Source organism: Haemorhous mexicanus, chromosome 13 (assembly GCF_027477595.1).
Source record: "Haemorhous mexicanus isolate bHaeMex1 chromosome 13, bHaeMex1.pri, whole genome shotgun sequence".
Taxonomy (NCBI): domain Eukaryota; kingdom Metazoa; phylum Chordata; class Aves; order Passeriformes; family Fringillidae; genus Haemorhous; species Haemorhous mexicanus.
Window position 1 is genome coordinate 19,115,424 of NC_082353.1, and position 13,554 is coordinate 19,128,977.

Genomic DNA, 13,554 nt, shown 5'->3' on the forward strand with positions numbered 1-13,554 from the left:
TTGTGTTGTTCTGCTTCATTAATTTTTCCTTCCATCTGTGCCAAAAATTGATGATTATTCTTAGAATGCTTCAGTAGGGACATTGTTGTTGGCTCTCACTAGTAAGAGATTTTGTTTCTTGTGGAGAATATATTCTGCTCTCTTAATTAGTATAGTTATTGTTATATTTCTTGTATTATCTAACTTTTCATGCAGAAGTATCATTCTAAGTGGTTTTTAAGCTACACATGATGAAATTGCATTTTTTAAAGTGTACTTGCTAGGTCATGTGTGTTGGTCATTTGCCTTTGACCCCTTAATGACAGCAATCACCTCTCTCTATTCTGTCAATAAATACTACTGGGTTTTTGTCCTTAAATTGTACCTGTCATGGTTTTGTTTCCAGTAATTATGAGAGTTGTGAAAAAAAATAGTCCTCTTCCTTTTGTTTCAGAAACCCATCACTGTCAAAGGATAGGAATGAGACAAAGGCCAAAGAAGTTAGTCATGACCAAATGAGTACCATAGATGGGCAGGCAGCTCAGCTTTTGATTCAATAGCTGTTGAAAAACAAACATATATACTGCAGAAAAACAGTTGCCTTTTAAATAATGCTGTAAAAACTAGAATTAAAAAAATTAGTTTTGCAAAAAAGATGAAATGGTTATTAAAGCAGGGGTTTGGGGAGCCTGAAATGTTTAAATTCGAATTACTGAACTTTGTGATTTTCTAAAGATCCGTTTATTTTTTTAATCTGTTGAAAAACAAAGTGTTAGAGATTAATAGCAATATATTGGCAAAGTTATTGCTAGAAAATGTTATTACTAACTTGTTCTTTTTTGTGTGATAATTGTTTGTAACGTGCATGTTTATGCTTACATTTTGAAGGTACAAGAGTTCATTGATTTGTAGACATGTTTAGCTTGTCATTGCTTTGTAATAATCCAAATTCACTGTTAGATTTATTGTATTTATAAGCTTGTGAATTCATGTGAATACTTTTAGTTTTCTCTGTTTGAACTTTACATATTTGAGAAGTTTGAGTAATTCTTTGGCACTGTAAATTACGTGATGTATAAGAATTTAACACCATACTTTACAACAAATGGATGTTTTCAAACTGTACGCTTCATAGATTTTAAAAACTAACAGAATTAACTTTAATAAAAACCAACAAGCTGCCGTGACAGAATTTTTCTGATGTGCTGTTTCTGCAATCACAGTTAATGCTAACGGCGTTGCCTTGTTGTTCCTCGTCTTCTCTCCCGCAGCCCGGCTTGCCCGCCCAGAACTTCTCCATGTCGGTGACGGTTCCGGTGTCCAATCCCAACACTTTAACCTACAGCAACCCCGGGAGCTCCCTGGTGTCCCCATCCCTGGCTGCCAGCTCCTCGCTCACGGACACCACCATGCTGTCCCCGCCCCAGAGCACCCTGCACCGCAACGTGTCCCCCGGGGCGCCGCAGAGACCGCCCAGCGCCGGCAACGCAGGTGAGCTCTGCTGCTGCCGCCCCTCCTTCCACACCCAGCATCCCCTGTCAGAGCCCACAGGAGCCCTCCTGAGTTACAGGTTCTCAGTGCTGTCACTGCATTTGCTCAGCTGAAGTTTTGACGTACAGAATTCCTCGACACTGTAATGGGGCAAGTCAGTCTAATGCTCTGGCTTATTTTGATTAGGTGGAATGCTGGGGACAACTGATCTCTCAGTGCCAAATGGAGCTGGTACCAGTCCAGTGGGTAAGTGCAGTGTCTTTGTTATAAAAAATAGTCTCGTGGGTTCAGTTTCTCAGTTTTTCAAAAGCAATTTCTTATTTTGACTCTTTGGAAAAAGTGGCTGTGGGAGAACAAAAGTCTTAATTTTTTTAGCTGCACTGTTACTGTCAAGTTTTATAAATTATTATCAGACATTTAACTTTTTACTGCTGTGCCCTTTCCACTTCAGTAATATTCACCTTTTTTATTTTAGTGGTTTTCAGTAGTAGCGTGCTGCTGCTTTTGTGTTTCTCTACAGGTGTAATTACAGCATTCTAAAAACATCTTATGTTTGCCAAATCTGAACTATTGCACTAAAGGCAGCTCAGCTCAGTTCTCAACTTCAGTATTTGCAGGACATGGATGTTTGATGCTGGTTGTGGTGCCAATCAGAAGGAAGCAAATACAGACTGTGTTGTTTGTATTGCCATGTGTATCTTGCTAATCATTTTCTAGCAATTACATGAAGAAAGCAATAAATCTTGGAAACTGATAGCTAGGATCTGTCTTAGTTTTGGATGATGATCAGAATTTCTTTTGAAAACAAATTAGAGATCTCGCCAAAAATCAAATCCACAATATTTTTTGGCCTTCAGTAAAAATATATGATAGCACTTTTTCATTTCAATAATATTTTGTCTCCCCTAAACAAAATTTAGCACTCTGATAGAGGGGCAGGCAGCCATTGAAATGTGTCGTGCCACAGACAGACAAAATAAATGACAGCTCACCCGCTTTGGTCACATTCCTCCTGTGCCTCTGGAAGCTGGCTGAAGGTCAGTCTTGCAAACACACCCAACTCCCCTTGGGAAGTGTTCATAGCATGGAATTAGAGAAGCAACTGTTGACCTTTCAGTGTTTGCCCACTGGCTACTTAGTGTGGCAGCTGGGAAAAAGTTCTTTGAACATCAAATCAGGCAATTGAATTGATGAATAAAAAATGCTGCAGCTCTCCAAGGCTGAAAGCACAGGATTGACTTTCCACTCTTTATCCACTCCTTGGCCATGTGCAGCAAAGATATGAAATATTAAAGAGTGGTTTCCATCAGGTAAGCAAGATTTTAAATGGAGGAAGCTTCCTCAGTTGAAAAAAGATTACTAGTTTTAGAAACCATAGAGGTCAGATGTTGATTTCCATAAGAATTTTTCAAGTCAGACTAAATAAGTTTATTATCAGGTTGTTTCAGGCTTCTTTTCCCAAATCAGGCTTTATTAAGAGAAGCATCAGATGTAAGACTCCTTCCTTCAATAAGCAAATAAAACAGTGGTTACAGTGCTGCAGTGGGGTATCAAACTCTAGAAATGTCCTGTTACAGCAGCTTGGGGGACATATATAATGCAGTAAAATGTTTTCCTCCTTGCATTTATTAATAGTTTATGTAAAAAGTCAAAATGCATCACTTATCTCTTACTTTGCAGAATATCACACCCAAGATGTTATACATATACCCACTCACTTCTAGAAAGGTTTGTCATGCAAGTGAGAGTTGTGACTGTACAAGAACAAGGGAACATCTTTAAGTACCTCTAATGAAACTCAAATACCTGGTTAACACCAGAATTCTAAATTAGAAGGGTACCCAAAGTTTTCAGAGCTTCTCTTGCTGTAAGTTGTGGCATAAAAACTTTGTAGCTATTGACAGGTGCACAGGAACCTTCTCAGTTACAGCCACAATCAAGAAATCATACGTAACCAGATTGACTAAATCTGCTGTCAACTTGAGCTTGACAGCTGCTGTTGAAATGTATCTCATGTTAATTATGTCTGCAGACAATAATGGTTTTAGTTTCTTGCTGCATTTATTGTAGAATTCACTTTAAAAATTTATTTTCTGCTTTTAGCTTCCAGGTTTGGGTTTTTTTTTTAACTTCTCAGGAATGGAGAATTCTCCTGTGGATTTAGTGAAAGGTCATGTGCCAGATTTGCAGCTCACAATTTATAGGAGTGATGTCAGAGGTAAAGATTGGAGTACTGGCATATGCATATTTCCATATATTCTCTTATAAATAAATAAAGGAAGACTCCATCTTCTTCAATACTATGAAGTTCTTGGGAATCTGAGGTTTTGTTCTCATTTTCTTGAAAGACACTTACATGCCTTTATCTCTTAGTAACTAGCAAGTAAAGGTTATCTTGCTTATTTGGGACCCAGTTCAAACAAAGATGTTGCATAAAATGGCTCATATTGAGTTCACACAAGTCCTTTTCTCAAGTCCTGTGTAACTTGATTGGAATGGAAATGATTTGCTTTAGCAGTCAATCTGCCAACTTAACAGTTTTTCTGTGGAAAATAACTTTGAGTAAAAATATCTGCATGTTGTAGCAAAGATTGGTAGGTGGTTTTTTATATCCAGAACAGAAAATTTTGTGATCACTTTATAATACTGAGAGCTTACTTCACATGCAGCTGTCATAACTCTGAAAAAGCATTTTCATTTTGTAATATTTTTAAAATTCTACCCACCACATAAAAAACATTTGCTGAAAATTTTTACTTGGCAAATATACCAGTTTTGAGAGGGAAAAAATGTCCAGCATTATAATGGAGTTTGCTCTAGAGGTAATTTATTTTTCCTGTTAATTAGATCAAATGTTTCTGAGCTAGATTATTGATGATCTTGTTGCTCCTGGTCAATGTTAAACCCTCTTCAATTTGGGATGGGCATCAAACGTGCTCCAGGAGTCTCATATCACCAGGATGGGGAGAACACTGCAGGCAAAGTAGAGCCTCATGTGCCCAGATACAGGGGAGAGTTTCTTTGGCTTAGGGATGGATGGATGGATGGATGGATGGATGGATGGATGGATGGATGGATGGATGGATGGATGGATGGATGGAGGGATGATGGATGGATGGATGGAGGGATGGATGGATGACATTCCGGTTTGCCATGAGTGCTGCTTTGCTGTGTCCCAGTAGATTGGTATCACCCCATGAAGCATCCACAGGTTCCCAGAGAAATGCACTTGCAGTGACCTTGTGCCATCCTTGAGGACTCTGAGAATCAGAGGAGCTCAGAAGTACCACCACAGTTACTCAGTCTCTACTTTTTCTTTCACACCTTTCACGTGTGGTGTTGAGCCAGAACCATGCCAAGGACCTGAGCTGGTTTTCATTGCCAAGGCTGCATGAAAACCATAAACCTTGAGACCTAAGTTCTTCCCAGTCCCAGGGGATTCTTAAGTAATTTTTGGAAGTGGAGGCTGTTTATGATTTCACAAAGGCACAGTATTTTCTGTCTCTACATTTCTGTGTCAGTGAAATAGCCCTACTGATCAATAATGCAGATTAAGGACGCAGTTAATCTTTTGGAAAAGAAGAAAAAAAAGAAAAATTTTCTTTCCTCTTACATTTTTACCAGAGAATAGATAAAAAGGTCTGGTCTGCTTGAGTACTGAATTTCTCCTCTTTGTTCCAGAGCTGTATCTTCTCTAATGTCTTCACTAATCTTTAGGTTCTGAGAATGTGAAGTCACCTCAGGAATACTGATTTTCTTGGGAGCAGAACTGAAGGGTATATCTGCTGGAAAAGCTGTGTCTTGTGAGCTGTTGGATCTCTACTAAGAGTCAGCATAGATCATGTGTGGTCTTTTATCCTGGCCCGAGGAGGGGTTTTGCAGAGGTGCCACTGACAGCTTGCACACACCTGTAAACTGCTTGGAGTTGCCAGAAAGGGATCAAGACAGAACGGGGAATAGCCACACCTGTAAATGGTTCCCTTTGTCTTGAGGGCTTGGCTGATGGGGGAGGATAAAAGAATCTCAGAGCCTGGTTTTGCACAAGTCTGAATCTGCAGCAATCTGGAGTGCACCAGAGGCTTCAATAACAGAAAGGCTCTCTGTGCACACCTTTCTAGTCGAGTTTGGTTTGTGAAATGAGAGACACCCCAGCAGGGGTGTCCAACTGACTCCTGAAAAACACCTCTTGCAGTTTCAGGCAAATGTTCTGCATTGATGCTATCAGCATCTTCCTTAAGAAAGCAGCTTTCTTCTGCCTCTGCCCCACTCTGACATTTCCACCATGTCCCTCTCCCAGCCTGTTAACCTGCTGATACCAGCTCCAAGCCTTGGCCTGTGGGAGAGGACTACCTTAGGAAAGCAGCTGTAAATAAATAGGAAAAGCAGCTGCAAATAAACCCTGAGAGCATGTTCCTACTTCAGGCTGTGCACTCCTGTGGTATTTCAGGTCTGGGCTTCCTCTTCAGTGTGACAGGTAGGAGCAGTCCCAGGCAGTCTTTCCCTAGTCAGAGCTCCTCACTTCCCAGCTGTGTGGAAAGGGATCTGACTTCAGAGTGTTTGTTCACCTGCTGCTAAGTGCAGCACCCAGATGTTCCTGCCTGCTCTCAGCAGTGCCAGGGCATCCTGGCTTGCCTTGCTCTGATCTCTGGCAGGACACAGGTCAGTGCAGCAGGCAGGGGTTCACCTCCTCCAGGGAAGGGCTGAGACATCCCTGAGCAACAGTCCAGCCTATGGACTGCTACAGTTTCCAGGCTCTTCTGAAGGAAAGGGAGTTCTAGGAGTGGGCTGCAGAGCAGCTGTTCCACAGGGTGTGAGCTGAACCTTTTCCTTTGCTGGATGTTGTCAGCACTTAACAAAGGCTGATCCATCCATCTCTCTCTGATTAAATCAGCTCACAAGAAATGAGTGGCTGAAATCGGCATTAAAAATGTGCTGGCAAAAAGAAAGAAAGTATTTGACTTTTTTTTTTACTGTAGCTCTTTCTCCTTGGAAACCACCCATCTGCATGACATGAGGTCAGTTCAGCCCCTGAACTACCCTTGGTTTCAGTTGAAATTTCATATCTTGCTATGTGTGTTTGTTATCTTAGAAAAATATCTGATTTACTGAGAGGTACATGACAATTCTGGTTAGAATTTCCATGCAGAGAAAAAATTTAATCTCCCAGCTAGGTTAAAGTAAGTCTCAACATTTATGTAATGTCTCCTTGCCCAGGATATTCTGTCACACCCCAGGTTGTTGTAAACATGTCATTCCTCTCCTCCTTTCTTTGCCACTCTTTACATTGGGTTTGTATAGACACACAGAAATCAGCAAGTTTAGGAATAAACTGATGTAATTAACTGTAATCTAATTGACAGAAGACCTAAAGGACATGCAGTTGCTGTTGATGATGTTTCACTCAGCTACAAGAGCAACATGCCTTTATTTAGGTTTGCTATTGCATTCTGAATAATAACTACCCCTTTAAATTCTAAATATCCTTGAAAATTCTTTCTCCTTTTATGTAGCTGTAGGCAAAAGAAAATTTCCAACAACCTGGGAAATGAGCTCTTTTTAAAGTTCTGTAACATGACTAAGCATTCCCTTGACATTTAGTCATGTGAATTTCTTTTTTGCTGCCTTCTAATATCTAAAGTACTGCCTTAGAAGCATAAATCTTACATGTTAGACATGTTTCAAGACCTTATATTACTATCAAAGGTATTGATTTGTAAAGATCAGTAGAAATACATTTATTTCAGATTTCTTGAGATATTACAGTAAATTCTTTCCAAAGCTAATATAGAACTGGAGCTTTTTGAAACAATGGTAGAATTAGCAGTGAGTGTTGTACAGAGCTGAAAATGGTAGGAATGGCATGTGCTGTTTTGAATTTGCACTTGAATCTGTTTTATTAACCCCAAAGTAAACAAATTGAGCAACTAATGCACACAGAAATGCTATTGTTGGTTTTACTTGCAATATGTCCCCCTGCCCAAGGTTCTTCATGTAAATGTTTTCCTCCAGTAGATCTTATCTGGCCTCCTGATGCCTTGTGAATCAATGGCTTCAGTTTGCTTCTAATTGTGTGACGTCTGTTGGCTTTTATGGTGTCACTGGAGGCATAAATATTTATTTACTACAATTCTTACTTTTGCTTAATCTTACATGGTTTAGCTGCTTGTCCACAGTTATTCCAAAACTGTGTATAACTGTGTTCAGTCTTTCTCCAAAATGAACAACAACAACAAAAAAAAACCCATAAAAACAAACAAACAAAACCCCCCAAAAACACAACAAAAAACCCACCCCAAAAACAACAACAAAAAAACACCAAAAAAGAAAGATTAATGGCATCAATGCCTGTAATTTATTCCTTGAGTAGTAATAAGTACATGGAGTACTTTCCAGCCACGTGTGTCCATTGTTTCAGCTGATGTGATTTATATAGTGAAATATGAGTCTGGCTCATGTAATTGAATGCTGTGTCTTGGGCTGCAGGACAGTAAATGAGATTAAGCTGTATTATGTCTCTGAAGGCAGAATATTCAGTTGGTATCATGGGTGGGTTGTAACATTTCACTTCAGAAAAGAAGTTGCTTCAAAAGTAAACACTTTCTGACTAAACAAGAAGTAAGCTAATGTACGTTGGCAGGTTTTGTTATCATCAAATCTAATTAAATTATGATTCATATAATTGAGAGCTTATATTTGCATTGGTGTCTGTTTTCCAAAGGACTGTTTTGAACATGCTTTCATGTCTGTTTTAAGGAATTAGAGTTAAATAAAACTCTTCCTTGGGAAGTAAAAATGGTTGTATTTTTACACATATGTGGGATTTTATATTCTGTTTGAATTCCAGTTTGAAAACATTTTTAAGCACAAAGTATTGTCTTTGGGGAAGATCTATAGCAGGTGGGGTAGAAACAATTTCTGTATTATATGAAATAGTGAGTAGAATTTATGGGGTTATTAAGGCCTCGGTTTGGCAAAGGGCTGTGTAGTTGCATCATCCTGTACTCATTATCTTTTTCTGGCTCCTGACCTTGCTCTAAGAAATACCACACATTTAGTTATCCTTTCACTCTTAACTGGTAATTTGATTTTCTTATTAGATTGTTAAAAGGAAAAAGGCTTGAAGTTTCATACTAAAAATGAATATTCTGCACTCTTATTGCAGCCCCAGCATATGATCCTTCAGGTGATCGATACAGACACTCCAGTGTTTGCTCAGTGTTCAGTGCCAGCTCTTTATCACAAAGGGCTGCTATTGGAGTCATACTCATAGTATTGCACACTTAGGAGATTTTTTATTACTGTTTCTCCCATTTTAATTTATTCTGAACACTCCTTTTGAGAAGTGCTCAGCCTTTTGTCAGAAGAAATGCTTTGACTCTGCCCTGCTGCCGCCTGATACTGTGCAGAGCAGGCAGTGGCAGAGAGTTTGTTGTTTTTGACAGCAGCACTAAAAGAATGAAATGTTTCTGAAGGATTGGCAGAGCCTTGGAATAAGGGCTCAGGAAATGACTGGACTGGGTGTGGAAGAGAGACACTGTCCTGATTTAACACACGGGCTACCGAAATACTTGAACCAGAGAACAGGAAATGGTATCACAGGATGGCCCAAAGTGTACAGAACCCCACTGTTTGTACAGAGTGGGATTGTTGGGCAGCTTAAACTGCTCAGAACTCACAGCCCTGCCTTGGAAAGGTGACGCTGACAGCCCCAATGAGTAATAAAATGCTGTTTATTGTTGCATTAAAGCCCAGACTTTACTTCCATTGTAACAGTAAGTTCTTTAAATGCTCTGGCATTTTTGCTGAAAATGGGAGGTACCATAACAAAGTTTCAGATATAATTTGGTGAAAATGATGCCATTTTCTGGCATTTTTCCTCCCCAGAGTGTTTGCAAATCCATTTAATTTTTACTCTGTCCGTTGTGTAGGATGTCTCTCAATCTCTGCAGGCTGGCTGTAGCTCATGCTGCTCTCATTTATAATGGATAGGAATTGATGCATAACTGTGTTAACAAAATCAAGATTCTACGAAAACCATCTCTGTTTCAGGAACCTTAAGGGTAGCACAGAACTAAATTTCTCCTTCTGGCTTGTTGGTTTTTCCATGTGACCCAGCTGTGGAGAGTTTTCTCCTACCAGTCAAGAGTATATTTAGCTCTAGTGTATTCTCAGCTCCAGCCCAACTTTTCAACCACTCCACCTAAATTTTATCACTAACCTAGAAGCATCTGAATAAATTCTGCTGTTTTCTGCTGAGGAATGTAGATCCTTTAATCACAAAATCAGTTTTTGCTGTGGTTTTTAATACAGAAGGAAAAATGCTGACATTAAAAACTTTACTTTCTGCTGCCTTCCTTCTTTCCCCCATAAGTTCTGAGTTAAAAGTCATATTCCCATACCTCCTATGCAAATGCTTCAGGAAAGTACTAAATTAGAATGACTCCTCCTTGCTCTGTTAACCTTGGAAAACTCAAGGGACATATCAGATCATCCATGTATGGTCAGGCTTTTGGCACAGTGGGAAATCCACATAGTGAGTAAATCCAGAGGAGGCCTCTTCACAGCATCCTGGTGAATTCCCATCGAGGTTCTCAGTGTGCCCTGGCTGAGTATCTTGGTAGTACCAGGCACCTCCATGAAGTTTTTTGCCCTTGCTGAGACATGTTGCTGTTCTTCCTTCTTGCTGTGCTTTTAAAGGCATTAAAAATGTTGCTAAAGAAGGTAGAATGTGACACTGACAACTTTCTTATTTTAATTGCTTTTAGATTAATATGTATTTAATGCAATAAAATTGGATTGGGCATAGGGACCTATTCAAATTAGAATAATAATGCAAAATTCATGCCAGCGTGGCGCTATGGGCGATTAAGAGAGAATTTCCCACACAGTGAACTTTGTCTCACAGACTTTTCCCTGATTGTGCCTATAAAAGCTGCTTTCAGACCTGCCGTGTTAGTGCAAACAGAATCTTACTATGAATTGTGTTTATTTTTACACACACACACAGGTTCTGTAGGGTGAACTATGGGGTTCCCTGTTGCAAAATTCTCCTTAACAACTTTTTTTCAGTTTGCAGCTGAATAAGGTTTGTGTATTTTGGGAATTGTTGCTATAAATATGTTTCTGTGATTGGAATGTGGCTTTACAATTTTTTCTGAGAAATATATTTTGGTTAACATGATTGGTGCTTCTGTCAGGATGGGAAAATAGAATACTGGGCACTTGACTGATTTACTGCCTTGGTGCTGTTTTCTGGTCAGTTCTGAGTGTAAGCTGAGGCCTCTACCTTGAGCGTATTCAACTCTTGGAGATTTCAGTGCTGAATCCCCGACCTGTAGGCTTTGGCTTGTCCAATTCCACTTAAAATGAGTACCAGGAGTAAGACAAAGACTTTGTTAAAGAAACCTATGGGTATAAATGATGTGTGTCTCTGGAATGAATTTGAAGGGAAAGGATTTGTTCCCCTCATTGTTGATAAATATAATAATCAGACAGTAGGTATTGATACTGAAATTAGTCCTGAATGTCTTGGAGGTATATGAAGAATAAATTTTAGAAACAGAGACTTGAAGAGCTGATCTTTTGTTCTCACAGGCAGCAATTCAGCGTAGTCAGTGCTCTCTGTGGGGGGGTGGGGACCGAGTGGGGTTGTGCAAAACCCTCACTTTTCTGCAGGCTCAGCCTGGAGGAGCTTCAAAGGGCAAACTAAACACAACGGATGTTATTAGAAATAGTTCTTTGGCAATTTGCTCTTCTCAGCGTTTAAGCTGCCACAGCGTGCCCTTGAAGTGATATTCCCTTTCCATATTGATCCTCTGGTCAGAGTGGTTTGTGTTTGTTCAATTGTTCAATACTCAGCCCCTTGTGGGAAGTTTGTTATCGGAAGTTTTGTGAAATAAATATTTCATAACTGGTACGTAAGCACCAAAATTTTGTATTGTCCTTCTCCTCAGTCTTACGGTCCATTCGTTTTTCCTCTTTCAGGAAATGGGTTTGTGAATTCCCGAGCTTCACCAAGTCTGCTTGGTACCAGTGGTGGTGGGAATGGCCTAGGCAAAGTCATGCCTACAAAGTCCCCACCTCCACCAGGAGGAGGAAACCTTGGCATGAACAACCGCAAACCCGACCTCCGTGTCGTCATCCCACCCTCCAGCAAGGGCATGATGCCACCCCTGGTGAGTTAAAACATTTAAAGTTCTGGGTCTGGCTTTGTGGATGTGGGCTGTTCTGCCCACGTGCTCAGGGAGGAGCTGTCTCACCTGCTTACCATGGGGTACAGGAATAGAGGGGCGTTCGTATTCTGAAATGCCACTGATGAAAATCAGAAGTACAGATTGTGACATGGGGAGAAGTTTAGCTTGTAAGGAATTTTTACAGCTGTAAAACAGCAGTCTGACCTGAATGTGGTAAGAGCACAATCACAGAGACAGGGCCAGGGTGTTTTGATCTGACATCCCTCTGACTTGGTACTGAGAACTCCGGTGGTTTGGAGGATGTGGGTTTTAAAAAGGGTTATCCATTATTCCGTGGAGGAATGGCTGATCTTATTGGTGATGTGAGCTCTATTAATGTGCCCTAAAGCACATTTTGTACCTGTTTTTCCTGGGTCATAATGGCTGTGGGATGTGAAGTGCAGCTTCTGTGGTGAGGAAGGGCTGAGAGCAGCACTGCTCTGATGTGGCACCGTGGAACGTGACCTTGCCTGTCCTCGGGACTCTCGTGTCTTCAGCGGGGCCATCAAAGGGCACCGAGTGCTCTGCAGTGCTGCTCTGCTCTTTGGCATCTGGGCACCAGTGTTTGTCCAGCCAGGCTGGGAATAGCACACAGGTTTCGTGTCAGCCATGAGGCAACCACGGCCTCGAGCCCAGAACAGGTCTTGCAGGAAGTGTTGCTCTGGTTTTCCTTTAATTTACTTGGCCAGATCCTTTGGTCCTCGTTTTTTGCTGCCATGTAGAAATTTTCATTGTCTCTGTGGATGTTTTCTGTATTTGGAAGAATGGGCCATAACCAGGAGGAGCAGGATATAAACAACACAAGTGCTCTCTGTATAATTCCTATTTGTCTTTAAGCTACAACAAGTGCTTACATTTGTTACTGGTACTCATGATGAATAATGACAAATTAATCCAAGTAACAAAAGCTATAATTAGCCTCAGAGTAATGATTCTTGAAAAAAAAAGGTTTTTCTAGGAATACTGAAGTGTAGGAGAGATAGGAAATACACTGGCTGATCATTACAGTGACAATTACACTTTTAATTAGAAATGGAAGCAATAATGCAGTTCTGATGTTAGTGGCACACAGCACCTGTTTAGTGTTGTGTTGTGAAGAACAGCAGCATATTCAGCTTTGGGTTTGTCTGTGTTTTTGGGGGAATTAGGAGATTTCAGAGTAGATGCTGGCATGGAATGATGGTTGTATGTGAAAAGTATTTTGTTGCAGAGCTGGTTTATTGGATCAGTGCAGCCAGAGACTGCCGTGCTGCACATCCCTGTGTGCAGCCGTGTCCTTGGGGTCACCAGGCTCTTGCTGCACCAATTTCCCCAAAGCCATTGTTCTCTCAGTGCAGCAGGTTTTATGTGACACGAATTTCATGAAGTATTACATTTCTAGCTGTATTATCTACAGAATCAGGTGGCAAATCCACATTATTAATTAAAATGAATCAAAATCCTGAAGCACAAACGTGACTTTTTCTTTCATTTGAAAGCAATGCTATTTTTAGTAACTGTGTTATCCCTCTTGTTTGCTGAGTACAGTCGGAGGAGGATGAATTGGAGTTGGTGAGTTTGGGCTGCTGTTTGCTGAGAGACAGCAAGATGCTGGAAATGTCTTTCACTACAGCTTTTTAACTGTAGTTTCATTACATATCTTAAATAATTCCAGTGTTCCCTTGGTAGCAGACAAAAATACATTTGTTTTATCAAACTAAAAACCCGACCAATTCAAGTTGAAAACACGTTCAAAGTCAGTGCTTGCCATTTGTAAACTCCTGATTTTTTTTCCTGAAAATGTTTCTGTTTTTCTTGGAGGGAACATTGGAAAAGAGCCTTACAAAGTAACTGTCCATGTGTATAGGATGTG

At 40.3% G+C, this 13,554-nt stretch overlaps 1 protein-coding gene across 7 annotated transcripts in view; it reads left to right on the top strand.

The window, feature by feature from the left end:
• The window catches only part of MEF2A (myocyte enhancer factor 2A), an 81,684-nt gene that overhangs the window by 57,243 nt on the left and 10,887 nt on the right, over positions 1–13,554 (top strand). For 4 of the 7 annotated variants that reach the window (XM_059858625.1, XM_059858619.1, XM_059858621.1 and 1 more), the window contains 4 exons: positions 1,251–1,470; positions 1,657–1,716; positions 11,455–11,645; positions 13,230–13,253. In XM_059858625.1, the coding sequence (XP_059714608.1) occupies positions 1,251–1,470; positions 1,657–1,716; positions 11,455–11,645; positions 13,230–13,253 (495 nt within the window). The remainder of the gene's footprint in view (positions 1–1,250; positions 1,471–1,656; positions 1,717–11,454; positions 11,646–13,229; positions 13,254–13,554) is intronic. The other 3 variants (XM_059858622.1, XM_059858624.1, XM_059858623.1) reach the window with 1 other exon arrangement.